We start from the raw sequence: 21,902 nt of genomic DNA on the forward strand, positions 1-21,902 counted from the left end.
AGCAACGTTTTTGCTAAACATAATATTCAATTTACGGATATTTACCTGCTGCCCAGAAACCTTTTCGTACTGCTCCAAAGCTTCTTTGACCACTTCCATCTCACCCGAAGTAGCTCGAAAGAACAAGTAGTAGTCGTCTGCGAAGAAAAGGTGGCTGATCGAAGGAGCGTTCCGGCACACTTCAATACCATGAACCCTACCCGTGCCTTCTAACTCCACAAACATGCGACTTAAACCCTCAGCAAAAATAATAAACAGATAGGGGGATAGAGGATCCCCTTGTCTGATACCCCTAGAAGAAACAATGGGCTCCATATCGACATTATCACCAATGCCTGTATATCGAACAGCGGAGACACACTCCATAATAAGCTCAATCCAATAGTTGCTAAACCCATTTTGTTTAGTTAGCGCATGAACATGTTTGTCTTTTGAACATTTAGATGTATGGTGAACCAAATTGATTCCTTATCTTTGCCTACAAACATTTTGTCAGAGATGCAAAATTTATTTGCTAAAATAAAATTATTCTCTCTATAATTATTTTATTAATTGAATAAAGTATAGTCACTTTCATCTAATACCAAAATAAATAAATAATTAAATTAAAAATAAAATAATTCTAAAAAAGGTAAACTTATATAACTTTGGATCCTAAGAGCAGAACAAACATGCATCATTATTGTTTTGCTCTATAATAGATTAATGAATGAATGATAAAACTTTAATAGCCTCTAAGAAGAGAATACGTGTTTGAGCAAATAGCTTCAATAATAGTGCCACCTTGCACCTTACCAATAATATAATTACTTTTCTATATTTATCTAAAAATAATTAAGATTGCGAAAAGAAAAAAAATACATATAGATCTAGTGACGGTTCATAAATTATCGGTTTCGATTCAAAAACAATCAATTCCGTATCAGAATTTGTTGTTTATGGTTTAAGGAAAAAAGAACTGTCCCAAAACGCCCATCTCTTGAACGGTTTCAAGCTGATTCTGAATAAGCCAGTTTCCATTTACTTAGTATTATTATCGATGGCTGTTACTCCAATGTTAGAATTTTAGGGATTTAAGTATTAATTTATCCTTTATATAATTATAGATTTACCAATATTAAAATAAATTGATCATTTCTTTTAATAAAATTAATATATTTGAAAAAAAGAAAATTTATGATAAAATTAATTTTAAAGTTAACTAATCAAAAACTATAAGTTTAAAGTGTAAATTTAAAGTATTCAAATAGAATCAATAATTGTCGGACTGCCGACATAACCTGCATGTTTCATATGGCCTCATGAATTTTCCCATTTCAGGATGTGCTTCCAGTCATTTCAACACTTACTTTTGTAATAATTGGGTGATTAATTTTCCCAATCAACCAATCTGATTATTATCCCGTCAATTGAGATGGCAGAATACTATTGGACAGATCAAAGCTGAGATGCTAGAAAACAAGTACATAACTTGGAGCTGAAACCATAAAATGAATCAAAATAACCAATCTGTGGTTATTTTTATCTAAAGTTATGTCCTTAAAAAAAATTCAGGATGTAAAGTGAACCTTTGTTGATTTTTTTCAACATAGTTTTCATCATTTTATGCACACAAATAGTATACAACTAATTTGGTGCTATATTGTACTATCAAAATAGTTCTTATTCTACTTTGCACTAAAAATAAAATTATAAAAGTTCGTGTTGCCCCTCCAATTTGCCACAATAGATAAAAATATTCAAATTTTGGACACAATTTATCAATTTTGGATCAAAGGTTTAAATTGATCAAAATTGACAGATTAGAGGTTTTTTTGTGGTCCAAAATTACGAGTTAAAACTCGTGTCAAATTAGAAGGACGAAATAAACCTTTGTTGAAAGATGCAAAATATTCTGACCTCATCCATAAATAATGCAACTACTGTTTACTTTAGATGAAGTGTAATAAGTTTTCCCAAAATTTGACATCTAACAAGAGCGAGTAAAAACTCACCATGAGGCCATGGCGATGATAAAGCTTTACAAAAGAAGAGATGAACAGCAAAATTGACAGAACTTCATTCTGATGATCCATTGCCTATTGGTAAATAACTACTATTTTGAATCAAAGAAATATCGAGCAAAACATCGGAATGAATCATTATGTACAGCGACGACAAAGAATCTAGTAATAGTAGTTGTTGTCCTGGTGGTTTACGGCGTCTTTACAAAGCACGGACCGTGCTTCCATTATGGATCTCGGTGGCTCCAAGTCTTTTTCTTGCAACGAGTTCCCTAGCAGTTGTTGCATTTGTGATGCAAAAATGTCATCCAATATCTGCAAGTTCAGCAGCAGCGATGAACCACAGAGCATTAATGATAGAAATGTGAAGGAGATTCTAAATAGGGATGTGCAAAAATTTGAAGTCGGTTTTTCAGTTTGATTCGAATTTGAGAGTAAAGTTTAAAGTTCACTTTTAGTTCAAACTGAATCGAAAGATCAAACCAAACTGACTCATTAGTTCGCTTTGAAAATTTAAAATTCTAATAAAATCAGTTGAGTTTGGTTAAAAAAATTAGTTTTGTCCCATTCGGTTCAGTTTGCACATTTTACAGGATCACACGGAATTGGAAACCATGTTCGTACATGATTATTTCTGATAGTAACTAATACAGCTGCTATAAACTACAATCAGTTCTTTAAGTGCATATAAATTTTGAGCATGCTTAAATTATTTTTGTTCCATCGAGAATCTCAAATAAAAAAAGCGTATTAATTCTACGAAACGACTGAAGAGTTTCTATGAGATAATTGAGCTTCTAATGCAAGTCAAATTTTTGTCCAGTAGTAAATTAATCTCTAGTTTAAGACAAAAAGATAAAAAATCACAAGCTCGGAAACTTATCGAGTCCTATATTGCGGCATTTTATTTATGTTTCCAGAAAAATTTCCGAAACTCCGTATTCTTATAAAACAATATTGTTTTGCCGTTTTCCGTTATCGCATTTACCCATTTTAGTGTTTTTATTTCGGTGCAACATAGATAACAAGTTTCATTTCTTAATCCTCACTTTAAATTCATATTTAAACAAAATGGCATATAATGCATAATATTCAAATATCAGCAATTATAGAATGACTTACAGAAACAGCGATTCGGGAGCCTTTGTACCAGGATCTATTGTCTTTCCGATTTTGCAGAAACTGTAGGATCTCCTGGTTTAGATAATGAAATAATAATTATATTAACCAAGATATTAGTGCAGAAGATAATTAACATTCATCGGAATTTTCATAATCCAAAATAAAGTTAAGATAACAAGTGATCAGAAACAAATATACCTGCCCCATATGGTCCCAAAAACCTCGACAAATGGATATGAACACATGAGGTTCAACAACAGAGTACACATGATCTATCGTCTTTATCAGCAGATCCTTCAAAGGTTGCATTCTATTTCGAAGATCTGACTCCACCATAGTTTCCTTTGACTCTTGGATTATGCTCTTCAGTTTTGTTGCGTTCTGTATTTTTGTCTATATAAAATCAAGAAACAAAAAGAATTATTCAATCGCAACCGTGCAATGGGTAGTGCAGAAAAGAAACACACCCATGACCCAACTGAAAATGAATAGCAAAAAAGAATACTGACATTTTCTTTTAGTTTCTCCACAATTGCCTGGAGGTAATTTCTGAATTTGGACCTGAGCAAAACTGTAACTTCACTCAGACATTCTCCTGCACCTGTATCTACACCATTGGGAGTGCAAGAAAGCCGTGACTTTATCCAGGTTTCAACCTTGGGCCGAAGCACATCCAGCATCCTTTTCATCGAATTTAGAAGTATTCCCAACTGGAATACAATTAGAAAAGGTTTAGTGGTTAAGACAACAAAACAAGAAGATCCCAAAATAACATGTAAACATAAAAAGGAATTCACCTCATCAGGGACAACATAAAGTTCCCCTGTTCTTTTCGCAAGCTTTTGGACATATTTAAGGCCAAAGATCTTGGGTCCAAGAACATCCTTCAGTGGTGATAAGAAATCAGCATACTGCTTATCCAAAGATTCAATAATTGCCTTCTCAACATCTGCAATAGCCTTTTTAATAGATAAAGACGTGAATGATTGAAATGACTCCAAATTAAAGAGAAATGCAAATAGAAGATCAAGGAATACGAGAACATACATTTTCCAAAACAACAAGATACTCTGGCCAACGAGAAACAATTACTTCATATTCATTTAAAGTGTCCATCAGTCGCTCGTACATCTCATCAACAAAAGGAGTGGTGGAATCCTGTGTTTTGACTCCAGAAAACTTTACCTGAATATTATTAACTTTTAATGACATTGCCATATTAAACAAAAATGAGAAAAGAAAAAGTTCTAATGCATGCACTCCTTCAATACTGAAGGCTATTTTACACGAAAAGGAAGAAAAGAAATGTCAGATTGCTGATGCATAAGACTCTTAGTTTTTACTGCATGTTAGACATACATATAGAAGTTAACGATGCAATTAATGGATGCAATTAATGAATGCAATTCTAAATTAGTAAGAATCTAAGGATTCTCATATGGTTCCTAAAATTTCATGTGATCAAGCAAAAAAAAAAATAAAGGCATCAACAGCAAAACAAAAGAATCAGAAGTGTAACAAAATGCTGAAAAGTATCAAGTTAAACAAGTTATACCTTGTCTAATTTGCAGAGCTCGAGCAAGGAAAGACGCTTGTCTTGGATCCAGAGGGTTATATAGGAGTGAAACAACTCTTTGGCATCAACTCCGCCTTTCGCAGAACTATTAAACGTAATGAGATAAATAAGATTACAGAGAGTACTACTAAGCATTATGTATTCAATCAACTAAAGTAATTGCATGGAAAATAGATTACTTAATGTTCCAAGAAGCAAGATCCATTTGAAAGTCTGCTGTTGCAATAACAAGTTCAGAGACAGGTGGTGAGGGGCCAGGAGGGGGACATGCAACCAGAAACGTACGCAGTCTACTGGACAGATCCGCACTATATATGGACGCACACAGGTTTGGAAGGTCTATAAAACTGAACATAAGGAAACACCAATTAGTAATGGGATGGTAAATATCTTTTAAGCTACAAAAACCATGTTTGAGTTGAAAATTCTCAGATGCTGACTAATTAAAATGCTTTTAGTTTACAGATACATTTAAAAAAAAATCAAAAAGATTTGTTTTTCCTAAAATTGTACTTTTAGGATTTACCTGGGAAGTACATTCTGATTGTGGATCTGTATGTCGGTGCAAATCTCATTTCTAACACTCAGAATGAGGGACTTCATCTTTTGATAAGAGGTTGAAACCATCACGGGATCCATCAATGTTCCTTCGACACTGTTTATAAATTCATCTGTCTCGGCTACATGCCTTCTTGACCTCTTTTTTGCAGCAGCCTGAAGGGTCACCATTTGAAGAAGTTAAGAGCCAAATATTAATAATGATAAAAATGATAAAAGAAAATGAACCATATTTTAATACCTGAAAGTATCTACAGAACTTCAATTGCACCTCAGAACTTAACACATCATGCAGGAGAGTGTATAGCTTCACAGCAGGTGCCAAAGCAGGAGCTGCCAATCCCGTGGCAGGGCCAAAAGTATCCATCATACCAGATGGTGCTAATTCATCCAGTGACTTGTAATTCTCAAAAACCAGAGAAAAGATCTGCTCAATTTGATCCTCAACCTCTCCAAGGATGCGATTCTGAATGCATCACATAGTCACTAATTTTAACTTTTATATTTCGGGGAATTTAGAAATGAGTTACAACTTACAGTCTCTCCCAGTACATTGTGCAAAAAAATGAGAGAGCTCCCCAATCAGACATTTTATGTATTATTAGAAGACAAGAAACACTTTCAAATTTATAAGTCAAATGTACCCACATGCTTGATAAAGACGCTCTGTTCAAACCTGTGAGTCTTAGGTTTGAACCTCCCTATTATAATAGTAATTAAAATATGAAGCCAACTCAAGCCTTAATGGGTTGTTATTAAACGTCTTCATCTTTCAACAATCTTTTTTTAAAAAAATTGATCCAGCTATGAACAAAAGAAATGGTGTAACCATTGATTTAAATCATACCTCTTGATGACTCAGTACACTCTTTCTAGCGCCTTTCATGATTACAGGATGTAGTAAATCATATACCAAGTCAAGACAATCTTTGGTGGGCGTAGCCACATCCATTACATAGGAAAGATATCTATAGGCATCAAAAGAACATGACAGTAAACTAGAAGTTAATACCCTGCAATATGTTAAACTAATTGGCATTATGGAACACTGTATTCCACCTCATCGCAGTACCTTAATTTGGTGTATGCATCTGATACACCATAATAAGATGCAAATTCAGTCACTAACCACTTCCATGGACCATGCAGCAATAAGCGTCTTTGCTGAAAGTGTTGAACCTTCATAGCAACTTCCAATACAAAATCATATGCTACAGTTTCTGCAACACAGCCACACTGGAGAGAAAGGGACATCAATCGGTACACTATGGATAATCGTTGTCTCAGTTATTTCACATGTGATTTATACTGGATGAAAAACCAGTAAGAGCAAACTCATCGTAAAGCAATAACTCATCTTTACTAGACAATAAAATCTAAGACATACCTTCGGTTGACTACTCTCATCTAGAGTAGTTGAATAGTTTATAAACAACTGTACTCTGCCAATGAGTTCATGCTCTGGCTCATGGTACATGGACCACCACCGAAGCTTGTCACTCTGCATCAAATCACCATTCAGAACTCCTGGCGCACTATCTGCCTTATAAAACTTAAGAGCTGATAAAAAAAATTGTCTCACCGGGTCATCAGCAATAGCAGCCACTTGGGCCACTACACGACCACAATACTTTCCCTTGGAGTCTTGAACTTCGATGATCAGTTCATCATTTTGATTATCAGGAAAACTGCATTACAAAAAATTAAATTTTTATGGAAAAGGGAGATATTAGGAGAAAATAAATGAAAACTAAAATACTATAGGGCCACTTACAATATATGAGTTTCACCAGATCCTGGTTGCATTCGAACTGTATCCTCTTCAGAAGAGCTTTTCAATCTCAATGAGCAAGTATGTGTCTCTGGTAACAGTAAACAAGCAATTTGAGTGACATTAAAAAAAGGCAGATCAACCACTTGTCTCAAAGACTAGATGGATAATATCATCAGATATCAATTCATTTATGTTTAAAATGGTCATCTTCCACCTGCCCCACCTAGCTGCAGAAGTATGAAGTACACAGTCCTTCTCCAAAAAGTGAAAAAGATTAAGAAAAGGTTTACCATGTCAATTATCGTGGGTAAGGCCTCTGAGGCAAATTTTTCTAACGGTTTACAATCTGAAATATTCCATATCATTTATGCTAAAAATTCGAGAGTGCCTCCTAAAGCATCAGATGTAATCAACATACTCGTGAACAAACAGCTGAAATTTGTATGGCTAGTAGCAGCTCAACATTTGATAGTAAGGTCTGACCATGCAAAATATATAGTGCAATGTAGGGTATCCCTATCTTAATTAAAAGTTTCTATCATAGTGCAAACATTTTCATACCTTGCACTGCTTCATATGATGAGGGACTGTTGCGCAAAGTAGTCATCTCACTTCTCAAAAGCCTGGAGACTTGTTTGATGTATTGAGTGCTCGCACGCATGTATGCCAGACTTTGTTGTGAAAGAGAGCCATTTGGAGGAATATTGGGAGTCACGCGAACTTTCCGCACAGCTACCCATCCAAAATGTAACGTGGAATTTAAAGTTGACAAATGTTGACGAACGGACTCTAGTTTTATCATAGAAGGGTTCAGAGATGAAAAACTGCAACCAGCAGGAGGATCTAAACCCATTTTCACTTTACGTACTGCCAAACAAGTAAAAGTTCAAACAAGCACACAAAATCAAATAATCAATACATACTACCTTCAAAAATTCATGAATATGCTATCGGTAAGAAAACCTTCATAATACCTTGCACTTTCATTTTGCCAAAAGTTCTTTTAGATTTTGGAGCAGCTCCCTGGCTTACCACCTCTGACGATTGTTTTTCCAAAAGCTCTTCCTCTGGTTGTAGCAATACATGCTGTAAACTATGATATTAAGAAGGGAAAAGAACAATAAGAAAGCTGGGATCCAACAGAAAATGCGAACTTCATACATTTACTTCCAGAAGATACAAATGCTTACAATTTCTTAACCTAATATCAACATGGTCAGCTATACTATGGCAGATCTTGACAAAAAAAAAGCATTCTTCAATTTAACTGTCTTAAATTTTTTAATAGAAGATGATCAAATGATGTTACTTCAATAATCATAATCATGATTTCTATTTTGATGATTGGCTAATCGGTGAAGAAGTTGATATCTATTCTCTTCCAAATAATACTTCAAGAGTACCACTAGGAGAAAAAAGAAGACTAGAATAAGTTTAACTATCTTAAGGCCCTATTTTCTAAGTCCTAATTTACATTTCTAAAGTCGTTGCAGAAATATCTTTATATGCCAACCATAGAGATAATAGAATTAAACAACAGCAAAAAATAAAAACCACCAAATTCAAAATCAGAAAGCAGTGGCAAAAGACAAAGTATTGACAAGGAAAGCAACGGACTCACCCAAATGAATTGCGCAATGACTCACATTCATTATTGAGAAAGTAGGGAGCTTCTTCAGTGCAACCTTTAGCCCATGAGTGAAGACATAATCGAACACATGCATCGTAGGAAATCACAGCATACCAGGGACCTTGTGTACTGAATCCATTTAGAAGAAAAATGAGAAATATCAACTAGGAGACTAGAACTATGATGGTATGAAAATACTTATTCAAAAGGAGTACATAGATTTAAACCAAAGCTTCCTATGCCTATCATTTATTCTGCTACACAACATACCTCGCATAAAATGTGGGGACGCGAGCAGGTAAGGAACTTGAAGATGCATTAACTTCTTTTCCGGCTGCACTCCTTCAAAAGACACATATTTCTAAGTTATTATCAGAAAATGAATGTACAAAGAAATTAATATATCCAACCAAACCTTTCTGATGAAATAGGAGTCTCGTTGGTAGTTCCGTCCAGTACAGTATGGCTAGAATGAAAATAATTCAATGACATTGATTTGTTGGTAGTTGGAACACTGTTCATTTTGGCTGAATAAAATACACCATTGTCTCCAGAGGTTGTAATTTTCACAGTCGCTCTTTCAGTTTCTGCACCCGACCTTATAGGAGGTGCACTGGGCATATCATTATAACTAAAATTCCTATTTTTGAGGATTGAGTCATTGTAAACCTGCAAACCATATTTAGACCAGCACACATAAAATATTAATTGCCTAATACTCCAAGAAAAGCATATGCTATATAACCTTATAACATCGCTAGAAGGATAACGACGATAGTAGTAATTCATAAATCAAATACTATTTCATCACTCGTCCAAAATGTTGCTCACAGCTTAAAAAAACAAAATTAAATTTAAACTGCAGCATGCACTTATTTATATATCATATAAATTGCTACATGCTTCAACAATGAGTTCAAGTGGACAGTTTAATCCTTCTGTAATTATTCACATAACCAGTTCATAAGCTGATCTTAAATAGCTTAGCTACAAAGCATTTTTGCTTATTTTTCATTGTACAAGAAGTGGCTGCAATTGGACCTTCTGAGATCCGAGTTCTAACATAGTATAGGTTTCTTTTACCTTAAACCTTTATTTCAATTATGTATATTAAAGACAACAAAAGAAGCTACACAATGGGGAAAACTGCTAGCTCTTACACTGGTATAACTATTGGCCATCTAAAATCTATAATTTCAAATTCAAATCACCAGATGTCCCCCTTTATGTTTGATGCTGCAGCCTCATGTTCTACACTACATGCAAGATTTTTGATAAGGTTAAACATCTCACTTTTTCTGAATTTGTTCATCTATGCTGAATATACAAATTGCCTATAAAACTTTAGGAAACTTTGGAAGGCATAAAAAAATTTGTAAGTTCAGCAAGCTTCATCCAGAATGAAAAAAAGTTATAAATACCAGTCAATCTAGTACAATTATGGCATATTTAGAGAATTGCTCTAATGAAGCCAAGAGTAGTTATATAGCCTTCAGTGCAAGGAACGCATTTAAGCAAAAAATGTTGGATAAGCTAAGGATTTTACACTTGTATAAGCCAGACTGCCTCACTGCCAGCTAATATTTTTCTCTTAGGATTAGATGAAACCGAATTAATTGCGTTCCAAAAACTCAACAATAATTCATGTCATTGTAGAACAAAAACCAGCACTTAGTAGTATGTGTTTCGCTCATAGTAAATAAACAGCAATCCCGAGTATACCGAAGAAACCATTAATGTTCTGTATCAACAAGAGATGCAGTTTGGAAACAAACCTGTTGAGATGTTTTATCAAATTGTGTTCGTGAAGTAACACCAGAAGAGTAACCATTTGAGGTATGTGCTCCACTATGGGATTCAGAATTATTCAAGCTTCTATGTGGAATATATGAACTTTCGGTACTGTGGGCAGAATCTGCAACTTCATTATCTGCAGTAGAACTTCTATATCTGATCTTGGAAGCAACATTGTGATTCACATTCCTTTTTATCGGAGAGGCATGCCTAGGAGCCGCACCATTGGGAATCTTGTCATCTTGAGGAGATGAATCCAGAGAGTACTGATCGCCATAAACCTCGTCTTCAGAGTCAGAAGATATGTCCATGTCTGATCCCGAGCCACGTACGCCTCGTGACACGGGAAATTTATCCGATGCCATGAAACCACTTTGGAATTTAGCTGGAGGCAACCCAAAGTTGCCTTGTCCCGTTGAAACCCGATGGGAACCATCGTTTCTCTTGGCAGCAGAGACCTGATACAAGTTCTGGAGAAGTTAAGATTAAACAGAAACTGTCATAAGCTAGAAACATAGATGATTTTTTTATCGTCTCACCTCTCGAACCCATTTATCAGTAAACATCATCTTCCTCTTCTTCACCTAAACCCATAATTCACAAGAAAAACATCAATGCAAAGATTGAAGCTTTCAGAAATAAATTTTTTTAAAAAATAGGAGCAGGAAAAAAAATGTGAATAACTTTAAAAATTTCCAAATACCCAAATCAAGATTTTTAAGTACAAACAAGTACCACATAACTACACTTCTTTTGATTAATATTAAAAATCACCAAACAATTAAAGAATTAACCATATATGGCTCCTGAAATCTAAACAATCTCATGCATTATTACAATACTATTAATAAAATAATTCAAAGGTCACAAACTAACCATAATTCACTTACCTAGTAATAATAAACACAGAAAAAAATACAAAATCTTCAATAAATTAAAAATAAAGTGACCCAAAAGAGCAGGGAGAATTAAAATCGCTAGAAATGGAATAAATCACAGAAATAACTTATACACTAGATTCCCATTAATTAAAAATGTAAACTTTAATACTAAATTCAGAGAAAATTTAGAGAGGAAGAGTGTGAAGAGTACTTACAATGAGGAAATGTGAGAGACAGAGAAATGAAAAAAACACTGCAAAATTAAGGGGTTTCTCTTTTGGGAGTGTTGCTGTGTTTTTTTTTTTTTTTGTGTCTGATTGAAATTGAAGTGTTTTTAGTATTTTCTACTGTTGCATGTTCACTCTGCTTTTTACTTCTTTTTAATATTTTATTTCTTCTTTTGACACACAGAATTTTATCACGTCAGAGAAATTAAAGGAGGGAATCGGTTTTTCTTCTGAAAATCCTGAAAAATAAAATTGAAAAGTATGGTTTAATAAAGTATTTAGTTCTAATAATTAATTAATTAGCAATAGATTAATACGGTCCTTCAACTTGTAAATAACTTACTTTCAGATGTTTTGATCACTGTTGTAAAAATAAAACTGGAGCCGAACCGGTGAGGTTACCGGTTCATGATTTAGCCGGTTGGATTGCCGGTTCAACTGTTTAATGAATTTTTTTTAAAATATAAAATATATAATAGTGATGGATTCTCCGTCACTAATTATTTTTTCTGTTTTATTAGCGGTTTAAATACGGTTTGATCCGGTTTGACTAGATTTTTAATTTTTTGCACTTCTTGAAACAGGCCACAAGCTAGTTTTCACTTCGACCAGCTGGTCAGGTTCGGTTTTAATCATTTAATGCCAATACTCTCAATTTTGGGATCAATTAAAATAATATGAATAAGTTTAGAGACCGAAATGGTCCAAATTTATCTTCATTTGATCTAAAAATAAAAAAAAATTATTCTTATTAATTCAATAATTAAAAATATTGTGTTTTATTGATTAAAATAATTGAAAATAAATATAGGTTTATAGATTGAGTTAACCCTTTTTACCCATTAATTGATTAAGGAGTTTTAAATTTTTAATGTGGTATTAATTTATTTGTTGTTCATGAGGAGAGGGAAACTAACGGAGGTGAGACGTGTAATTAACGTGTAAAGCTGATGTGGCAAGTGAAAACGCGGTGGTTTGTAACGGTCGAATGTTGTTGTCACTTGTTTAAGGTTTGTGGGTTTTCACGTTCGGTTGGGGCATGCATTATGTGCTTTTCTTATGCATTAATTGTATCTTTCCCTAATACATTATTAGTTGGATTAAATTTCAAATAATTCCATTTTAAATTCTTAATTCAGTTTCAGATGATTAAATAAAAAATTAGAATCTTAACTCATTCCAATTTTTAGTGCAAAATTGAGATAATGCGGTACCATATGATTCGGTGCTTGTTGTTTTTAGTCCATAGTTCATAGTAGCTGGGAGCGTGCTGTAATCCAAAATTTTAATTTTTTAATAGTCAATCTTTTTGACGTATGCTTAGCTTCTAAGAAACAGACATACTTTATTAATAATAATAGATAAAAGACATACTTACAATTGAATGCCATTTTTTAATTATAGGTTATTAACTTGGCTTAATAGTAAAATAAATTTAAATTTTTTAAAAGTTGCTGTAATTTTATTTAAAACATTTAACTTTTATAATAATAGTCTTATTTTAATACTTCGTTGTAATCAAAAAATGTTCAATTAATTTAATCGTTTCAATTTTTAGTTTAATTTCTAAATTAGTTCCGTCATTAGCAAAACCTATTTTTAGAATTTAAAATTTAATTTCTGATATTAAAAAACAAAAAACAATACTAAAATTTAATTATAAATTTTCTAACTTATTCGATAATTGAAGAAAAAAACGAATGTGAAATTAAAAATGATTGAAAAATTCAAACAAATCTAATAGGTTTTGATGAAATCGCAACAACTCACAAATATTTGAATTTAATTTACCATTAAGTCTATCAGTTTTTATTAATATGGATTTAATTGAGTGTGTATTTATTCACAATCTATTCTGAATTCCGAGGTCAGTTTGAGTTTGAACATTAAAATATTTTATTTAATATTAGTTAAATTCTAATTAAGTTATACTTGCAGCTTTTATAATTATATAAATTTATAATAATAATTTTATTTTCAATTGAAGTTAATGCATATAATTGAGTCAAGTCTGATCAATTTTTCAATTATTATATTTAATTTAACCTTTAAAATAAATTTAATCACATTCAAATCAAATTTTAAATTTTATAGTTAAAAATCAAATGAAACTCGAACTTAACAATATTTTGAACTGAGTTACCGTCCCTCCATATTACCTCCTTACCCTTTTAACCAAAATATAATAATTTTTTTTCTCTTAACCTCATTCCAATTTTGAAATTGTAATAGCTGATTGCAATTTCAATTAAGCTAAACTAATTAACTTTAATTACAAACTAAAAAAATAAACTGGACGCTTTCAATAAACATATTCTCGTGAGATTTTTCAAAAAAAAATATATTTTTTGGAATTTCTTTTTTAAAAATTAAACGAAAAGTGCTATTCCGTCCTCTTCTCCCGTTAGATTCCAACATTTTCATCCGAAATTTTTGTTATCCGTTTTTTGTGTTTAAATATGAGTTATAGAATTTGAATGTGAGTTTTAGAATTAAGAAAAGGTAAAAAGATATATAGGTAAAAAGGGAGATGATACCTAGTAATTTAAGGGCGGTAAATACTAATCCACTTAAATTACTAGCAGAGTACTGAAAGTTTTGATCGTTTAGGAAGGACACGGCAAGAAAAATCAACTCTATATATATTTGAGGTATCTCTTAATTAGCCGCAAGTGTATACCTACATCACTCAGCTATCACACAATTCTGCATAATTTACATCTCAAATATTTCACATTGTAGCATATTAGTTGTTATAACTACTCAAAATATAACCATATTCATTCCTGAGGCGTCTCTTAGGGATTTAATTCAGCTAGAACAATTGTTCCTGAGACGTTGATTAGGTATTTAATTCAGCTAGAACAATCGAGAATGAATCTCATGCTAGATTAACTAACCTAACTAGGATTAAACAACTTGACGCATTAAATGCAATTTTAAAACAATTTGAATTCCTCCAAAGTATCTAGAAAATTAAAGAATCCCAAGATTTCAATCCTTATGCTGAAAAACACATTTATAAAGTCACAGTGTAAACTTATGTATTGCATAAAAGCTAATTAAGTTTTGTGTTAAAGTGTTTCATTTTCATTTATCATTTTTGAAACCAGAATATATATGAGAAGCCTAAATATAGACAAGGCATATCTAACTCTCATTCAACCATTATTAACTCTCATTCAACCATTACTATAGCACCACAACGAGGAACCTCGCACATCAATCGTCACTTGAACCGATGACCTGATTCTTAAGCTCTGCAACTTTAGCAGCCAATTCGTCCCTATTTTCCTGCAAAACATTGGTGAACAATTACCAATCACAATCTCTTCTAGCAGTACATTTTTTAGGTTCAATCCAATTAGCTCACATACCTTAAACAACAAATATCGGGTAGTGAACCAAAAGCTGTAGCCAAGTCCCACAGCTTCCATCAGCTTGGGAATCTGAATTCACAATATATACAAAGTCGATCACAGATAAATAAGATATAAAACTAATAACTCTGATAAAATCAAAATTTTCACAGAAGTTGTACAGAAGCTCACCACTGGTATAGAATCAATAGAACTAACAACTGCTGATATAAACCACAGGCCAACCAACGCAGCACTACCATATAACACAATAGAATAGGTATCTTCAGAGTCAAGCTGCATATTTAAAGCAGCACATGACATTAAGTACAATAAAAGACCATAACCAGCAAAAAATAGTTGTTTGTATACAAATATTAAAGAGTTCATTATAAATAACTGGGCAAGTTGTTTTCATATTCTCCGGTGAGCACTAAAAATGTTCAGTCAACTAAAGGAGATTGCTAGCATGATTAGCATTAGGATTACCAAATTTAGAAAACACAAGAAAAAAGAGTGCAAGTAAGATTAAAAGGAAACATTGAATGTTTAAGAAACAAATGTATACATATTGCTCAGATAACCGCACCAGATGACATTTCATCAAGCAATGACATATTAACTTTTGTAATATTTTGGTATTCATCCCAGCAATCAATTACAGTAAATATTCTAGTATTAAAAGATTGGAGTTTTACCCCCAAAAAAATATCATATGATGCCATGAAGCAAACTAAGAGTGAACAGAACAAAAAAAGGGGACTGGAAACAGAAACACAGAAAAAAATATTAAAGAATTGAAGTGCATGTTGCCATGTTGCTCAGGTAACCGCACCAGATGAAATTTTATCAAGCGATGACATAAATTTCATAACATTCTGGTTTTGTCACAGCAATCAATTTCCAGCAAATATTCTCATATTCTAAGAATGAAGAAAACAAACAAGGGAAAAAATAAAGTGTAAAACTTAATAGTATACGTTGACATGTTGCTCAGATAACCGCACCAGATGACATTTCATCAAGCAATTATATATTAACTTTCGTAATATTTTGGTATTCATCACAGCAATCAATTAGAGTAGATATCCTAGTACTCTTAGATCGGACTTTTATCCGCCCAAAAAAAATCATTTGCCAAGAAGAAAAACAAGAGTGAACAAAAGAAACAAAGGGGATTGGAAACAGAAACACAAAAAATTGAAGTACCAGATTAACATTAATCAAGCAATGACATAACCTTCATAATATTCTGGTTTATTCACAAGAATCAATTTCCAGGCTTGCAGCAATTATTCTCATAGTTTAAGAATGGACTTTTACAAAAAACATAAGAATGAAAAAAATGAAGGGTAAAAAACTTAATATATATTTAAGTAGGCATGTTGCTCAGATAACCGCACCAGATGAAATTCATCAAGCAATGACATATTAACTTTCATACATAATGTGGTATTCATCACAGCAATCAACTTCCAGTGGATATTCTAGATTTCTAGTGAGTTTATTGGACATTTTCAACAACAAGTTCTCAATTAATGAAAAAAAAGAACAACTAAACAGAAATGTACAGCGAAAAGGACTCGGAATAATTAGGCATCGGCAAGGCTAATCAGCCATTCTGACGAGCGAACCTTAAAGAATCTTCACTGTCCTTTACTATCAGAAACGGAATAAATCAACTATAATAGCAGCAAAAGAGTAACAAGTGTAAGTTTGCAATTGAATCTACAAATCACACATATAAAAGAGATTCAAAGAACAAACAAACCTTCAGATTGAGGCCGTCCAAGAAGTCATTACTTTGGTCATCGTCGGCAAGAGGAGGAGGAGGAGAATCCTCTATAGGTGACTCAGTTACCGGGGTTTCATCAACAACTGAACTCGCGGGTTCATCAACAACTGAACTCGCGGGTTCATCAGTAGTAATACTGGTAGTTCCTGCAGCATAACTACTGCTACTACTACTCGGCTTCTCCTCAAACGTTGCTCTTGTCGCAAACTTACCTGAAAAAAATGCATTTTTCAAATGAGCACCACTTCTTTCAAAATAAAAAAGAGAACAAAATTAAACAAACAGAAGAAATGAAAACCTAGGGTTCCGATTTCGTACTGGAGTGGATGAGACGTCCGCCACCGCTGCAGCGGCGGAAGGAAGGAGGGATATGGAGTTGGTTGAGTGTGGGAAGATAGGGTTTGGAGTTTGAGGTGAAGATATTGGGGAGAGAAGTGGAGACGGAATGGGCAGTGGAGGTAGTACAGAGCTCCATTACTATGGAAGTATTTCAGGTTGAGCCACTAAACAGTGGTGAGTGGTGCTTATAGGCTGAGTCGAGATTTGGAATGTGTTGCTAGGGTTTCCAATTTTATTTCTGTCTCCCACTTGGGCTCACTCATTTATTTGGACCTGGGTTATGGACAAAATTTTAACATTTTTTTATGAGTTTTTTTAGACAAATACCCTTCAAACACCTAAATATTCTCAAGACCACCTATTGACTAAAATCTATTAAAATTTACGGCTTGATAGAAATTTCTTGCCAAATTACGATTCCAATAAAATAGGAAACATATCTCCTTCAAAATCATAAATTCAAAATCACAAAGATTCTCTCAACTTGCTCACAACGATTTCTTTCAAATTCAAAACAAAAAATTGTTTTTAACTCAATTGATTACATAAAATTGCTTTGATCAATCACTGTTCTTAGAAATCAATCGGATTTTAAGAAGAAAAAAAAACAGGACAATGGTGGTTATTAATGAAAGCATTCAACGGCGACGGACGGAAATGGTGGGTTTTAGGGTTGGAACTGATAACTCAATCATCTGAATTGGTAACTCAATCCATTCTAATTTCTTTTAATCTTCTATTTTTTTTTCTTTTTTCACTCGCATGTGTCAGTTTCTTGTTTTGTTCTGTTAAAGGAGGAGACCCGCATCCGTTTCCGGCCAATCGTGGGTACAACGGATAACAACATCATCATCATCGTGATCCTTATGTAAATATGCAAAGACCCGAGCAATTTCAGACAGTCGCCGCAATTGTCCTCATCAGGTTGATTTTCCGGTGAAGATATTCCTTGCACTATTTGATGTTAGCGCAGGTTTGAAATGGTAATTTAATGGCCAGGCATGAGTTTCCATATCTCATAAGGTATTGGCAGTGGGAGTTAAGGAGAGAAGAAGTGAATTTATGTACAAATGATAAATTGACAATATATAATGGAGAATTGAGTTATGGATTTTTTGTAAATTGTAGGAATATGAAAGATGCACAATAAGTGTTTGATATAATGTCTAATAGAAACTTTGTTTAACTGTGTTATGTTCATAATGAAAATTCAAAAAACTGAATAAGTTGGAACAAGAATTGACAGAAGCTGCTTCTCCCCAAAACTGAATATATGATTATCAAATTATCTTTCAGTTTGATTTTCAAAAAAATCTTAAGTACAGGTTTATTGAAAAATAGGTAATTGTATGTTTGTGGTGTTCATAAATGGTACTGTCTACTATCACAATAAATTTAATAGTAGAATAACTATAATTTACTAAATGGTTATCCAGTAATAACCAAATAAATAATCCACCAACAATAAAAATACATTTTATTGACCAATAAAAATTTATTTTACCCAAAATTTAAATATTTTAATAGTTGACCTAAAAGTTTACCAATATTACTATTATTAAAAATCAGCAACTTTTAAAAGTAAAATGAATTTATAAATGGTAACCAAAACCTTACTAAATAGTTACTAAATGGTTACCAACAGATGACACAAAAATAATAATAATCATTAGACAATTACTATAATTACTCGTATACTATATAAAAGTTTATCAAATTATATATCGGAAGTTTACTATTTGATTACCGAGTATTTACCTATAATTTTTAATAAAGTAAAACATATATTAAATTATAGTTTACTATTAGTTAACTTTCAATGTACTAAATAAATATTGAATTTATAAAACTAAACAAAAATAATAACCAATTTTAAAAAACAATCATATACAATAAAATAAAACAAACAACTAAAACTGAAAATCCATATATTAAACAATCACAAGTATTAATTTCTTTATTTTTGCCTTTCTCGCTTTCAAATTCGTCTTCTTAATTTCAATCTCTTCGTCACTCTCAATATTTTCAGCCATCTTCATGTTCCTATATTGATACAAAAGAAATGCAATACGCTCCCACTGTTGATCAGCAAAAATATATAAAATTAGTAACCCTTTAGTGAACCGTTAGAAACTATTTGATAAAAAATAATATATATAATTAAAATAAAGAGATGTACTAAATGATAACCAAAGACTTACTAAATAGTTACTAAATGGTTACCAACAGATGACACAAAAATAATAATAATCATTAGACAATTATTATAATTACTGGTATACTATATGAAAGTTTATCAAATTATATATCGGAAGTTTACTATTAGATTGCCAAATATTTACCTATAATTTATAATAAAGTAAAACATATATTAAAAATAGTTTACTATTAGTTAACTAACATTGTACTAAATAGATACTGAATTTATAAAACAGAATAAAAATAACAACCAATATTCATAGGTTTAGAAAAACAATCATATACAACAAAATAATTAAAACAAACAACTAAAACTGAAAATCCATTATACTAGACAGTCATAAGTATTAAATCTTTTTTTTTTGCCTTTATCGCTTCCACATTTGTCTTCTTAACTTCAACCTCTTCGTCACTCTCAATATTTTCAGCCATCTTCATGTTCCTGTATTGATATAAAAGAAATGCAATATGCTCCCGATGTTGATCAGCAAAAACATATAAAATTAGTAACCCTTTAGTGAACTATTAGAAACTATTGAAATGAAATATTGAAATGGGTTCTGTGATTTTAGAAATCTTTGTATAAAAAGTTTAAAGGTTAAAACTTTTGAATTGAAATTTTTAGAGGATAGGTTTCAACAATAGCCCAGCCATTATACTCCTTGGCGTCAGTGAAAGTGTAGAACCAAACGGTGGAGGTGATGGTTTCCCGATGGTTACCTGTTAGAAAAGCAAATGATCAAAGTTGTTATGTTAGATTTTTCGATCTGAGAAATGAGTAGCATAAAGAAGAATATATGATTCAGAATAGTGAAAATGTGTATGATGCGTGCAGTAAAGATGTGTATGCTTAGTTTTTGATGAAAGGCAACATCATATTTTAATCTTGTTTGTTTATTTTCCTAATCCAAGTGTATTATGCTCATCCACTAAAATATCAATTGAGAGATTAACCTTTATATTTTTATAAAAATTATTTTAAATAAAAATAAAATGTGTTATTATAGTTAAATTTATCAATAGATAAATTTACTATTAATTTAATTTTTTTACTTAAAAAAAGTTTAACAGCGGTTTGCTATCACTTTAATTGTTCATTATATACTTGCAAGTCTTTGATAACACCCACTAATAGTTTACTATCAGTTTAATAATAGGTAGTGAACTATTGGTCTACTATCAATTTACTAACAGTCAACTATCAGTTAACTAATAGGTAGTTAAATATTGGTCTTCTATCAATTTACTATATTTGTTTGTCCTTTAGGATTGCGACTTTATTCGCTATTTTTTTTTAAAGATGGAAATAATATTTTGGTAAAAAGATACAATTTTTACTGTTAATTTATTAAAAGAAAAATTTACTATTGATTTACTATCAGTATTATAAATATATACAAAATTAGTTTATCTTTTGGTTTACTAAATGAGTAGTTAATTTACGGTCTACTATCAGTTAACTAATAGGTAGTTAACTATTGATCTACTATCAATTTACTAATGGTCTAGTATTAGTTAACTAATAAGTAGTTAACTATTGGTCTACTATCAATTTACTATATTTGTTTGTCCTTTACGATTGCGACTTTGCTGGCTATTTTTCTTAAAAGACGGAAATAATATTTTGAAAATTAACTATAAATTTATCGATAGTTTACTAATGGTTAACTAACGGTGTACTATCACAAAAATTATATTAATTTCTTAAAAGATGGAAATTAACTATAAATTTATCGACGGTTTACTCACGGTTAACTAACGATGTACTAAAAACGCTCGCGTTGTTGATCAGCAAAAATATATAAAATTAGTACCATTTAGTGAACTATTAAAAACTATTTAATAAAAAATAATAGATATAATAAAAATAAAAGGCCTAATTACTTAAAAAAACCCCACCTTGTAATATTTTTTCGTTTGTACCATGACCTTGGAAAAAGTTCATTTGTACCCTTTTTTTGATTTTTCGTTTTCAACTCTACCCTAAAGCACTAAATTGAACTGTTTTTATTTAGAAAAAAGCTTAAAATAATCCTTTATTTTTTAACTTATTTGTGTTTTTTCAAATAGAAAAAAGATGATAACCCTTCTATTTAATTATTTTGAATGTTTTCATCCTCTAATTAATTAAGTTGTCAAAAAATAAAATTTTAGGGTACAATTGAAAACGAAAAATCAAAAAAGGGTACAAATGAACTTTTTCCTAGGTCAGGGTATAAACGAAAAAATATTTCAAGGTGGGGTTTTTTTAAGTAATTAGACCAAAATAAAAAGATGTTTCTCCATGACTACAATTGAAATGATTCAAAAAAATAAAATTGCACCTGTAAGTAAGATTTTGAAGAAAAACGAGCACAAAGTACAATTAAAATGACAGACATATGAGAACAAAAAATATAGAATTTGGTAAACATAAAAACACCATTAGAAAACGTATAGCAAACCATTGAATATAGTAAACAGAAAAAACACCATTAGAAAACGTATAGCAAACCATTAATTTAATAAAAAAAATATAAAGTACAAACAAAATAATAGGCCATCATTAGCAATGTCGCCCATCTTTATTGTGTTGCAGAGTATTTAGAAATGATAACATATATTAGAAAAATAATTAACTCTACTCAAAAAGTCAAAACTTTACT

General features: G+C 31.8%; 2 protein-coding genes, 1 long non-coding RNA gene and 4 other non-coding genes across 10 annotated transcripts; 1 reads left to right on the forward strand and 6 right to left on the reverse strand.

Moving 5' to 3' along the window:
- Positions 1-1,907: 1,907 nt before the first annotated feature.
- Positions 1,908-11,712, reverse strand: LOC126655767 (uncharacterized). 4 transcript variants are annotated; one of them, XM_050350062.2, is made up of 23 exons: positions 11,554-11,697; positions 10,997-11,041; positions 10,439-10,927; positions 9,079-9,332; positions 8,934-9,005; positions 8,655-8,792; positions 8,008-8,126; positions 7,595-7,900; positions 7,034-7,121; positions 6,842-6,947; positions 6,647-6,760; positions 6,332-6,495; positions 6,107-6,227; positions 5,501-5,725; positions 5,228-5,415; positions 4,881-5,048; positions 4,681-4,786; positions 4,173-4,310; positions 3,923-4,084; positions 3,635-3,835; positions 3,324-3,518; positions 3,126-3,197; positions 1,908-2,318 (listed from the first exon to the last, which is right to left on the reverse strand). In XM_050350062.2, exons 2-23 carry the CDS (start codon positions 11,024-11,026, stop codon positions 2,166-2,168), a joined length of 3,609 nt encoding a protein of 1,202 aa, XP_050206019.1. In that variant the 5' UTR covers positions 11,027-11,041; positions 11,554-11,697; the 3' UTR covers positions 1,908-2,165. The 4 variants fall into 4 exon arrangements, 3 of the variants coding, with proteins under 3 accessions (XP_050206019.1, XP_050206018.1, XP_050206017.1); XM_050350061.2 differs by having other exon boundaries at positions 6,647-6,947; positions 10,439-10,915; positions 11,554-11,699; XM_050350060.2 differs by having other exon boundaries at positions 6,647-6,947; positions 11,554-11,699.
- A 2,871-nt stretch (positions 11,713-14,583) lies between these two features.
- On the reverse strand, positions 14,584-17,303 carry LOC126657477 (protein CURVATURE THYLAKOID 1D, chloroplastic). Its single transcript, XM_050352171.2, has 5 exons — positions 17,038-17,303; positions 16,696-16,931; positions 15,117-15,221; positions 14,943-15,014; positions 14,584-14,859 (listed from the first exon to the last, which is right to left on the reverse strand). The coding sequence occupies exons 1-5, from the start codon at positions 17,192-17,194 to the stop codon at positions 14,788-14,790; spliced, it is 642 nt and encodes a 213-aa protein (XP_050208128.1). The 5' UTR covers positions 17,195-17,303; the 3' UTR covers positions 14,584-14,787.
- On the reverse strand, positions 15,496-15,578 carry LOC126658991 (small nucleolar RNA snoR128). Its single transcript, XR_007634554.1, has one exon. It is a non-coding gene; the product is annotated as a small nucleolar RNA snoR128 (small nucleolar RNA).
- LOC126658992 (small nucleolar RNA snoR128) lies at positions 15,742-15,820 on the reverse strand. The gene has a single exon (XR_007634555.1). It is a non-coding gene; the product is annotated as a small nucleolar RNA snoR128 (small nucleolar RNA).
- LOC126658989 (small nucleolar RNA snoR128) lies at positions 15,914-15,996 on the reverse strand. The gene has a single exon (XR_007634552.1). It is a non-coding gene; the product is annotated as a small nucleolar RNA snoR128 (small nucleolar RNA).
- On the reverse strand, positions 16,310-16,392 carry LOC126658990 (small nucleolar RNA snoR128). Its single transcript, XR_007634553.1, has one exon. It is a non-coding gene; the product is annotated as a small nucleolar RNA snoR128 (small nucleolar RNA).
- Positions 17,304-17,393: 90 nt separating the features above from the next.
- LOC126657527 (uncharacterized) lies at positions 17,394-18,221 on the forward strand. The gene is made up of 2 exons (XR_007633359.2): positions 17,394-17,761; positions 17,853-18,221. It is a non-coding gene; the product is annotated as an uncharacterized LOC126657527 (long non-coding RNA).
- Positions 18,222-21,902: the final 3,681 nt, after the last annotated feature.

The sequence above is a fragment of the Mercurialis annua genome, linkage group LG7, assembly GCF_937616625.2.
Source record: "Mercurialis annua linkage group LG7, ddMerAnnu1.2, whole genome shotgun sequence".
NCBI lineage: Eukaryota > Viridiplantae > Streptophyta > Magnoliopsida > Malpighiales > Euphorbiaceae > Mercurialis > Mercurialis annua.

Coding starts and splice junctions, on each gene's coding strand:
- LOC126655767 (XM_050350060.2), bottom strand. CDS start 11,026: ATGATGTTTACTGATAAATGGGTTCGAGAG. Junction 5,726..6,106: donor GTGTACTGAGTCATCAAGAG/GTATGATTTAAA, acceptor TGATGCATTCAG/AATCGCATCCTTGGAGAGGT. Junction 5,049..5,227: donor AATCAGAATGTACTTCCCAG/GTAAATCCTAAA, acceptor CCTTATGTTCAG/TTTTATAGACCTTCCAAACC.
- LOC126657477 (XM_050352171.2), bottom strand. CDS start 17,194: ATGGAGCTCTGTACTACCTCCACTGCCCATTCCGTCTCCACTTCTCTC. Junction 16,932..17,037: donor CGGACGTCTCATCCACTCCA/GTACGAAATCGG, acceptor CATTTTTTTCAG/GTAAGTTTGCGACAAGAGCA. Junction 15,015..15,116: donor CTATTGATTCTATACCAGTG/GTGAGCTTCTGT, acceptor TTGTGAATTCAG/ATTCCCAAGCTGATGGAAGC.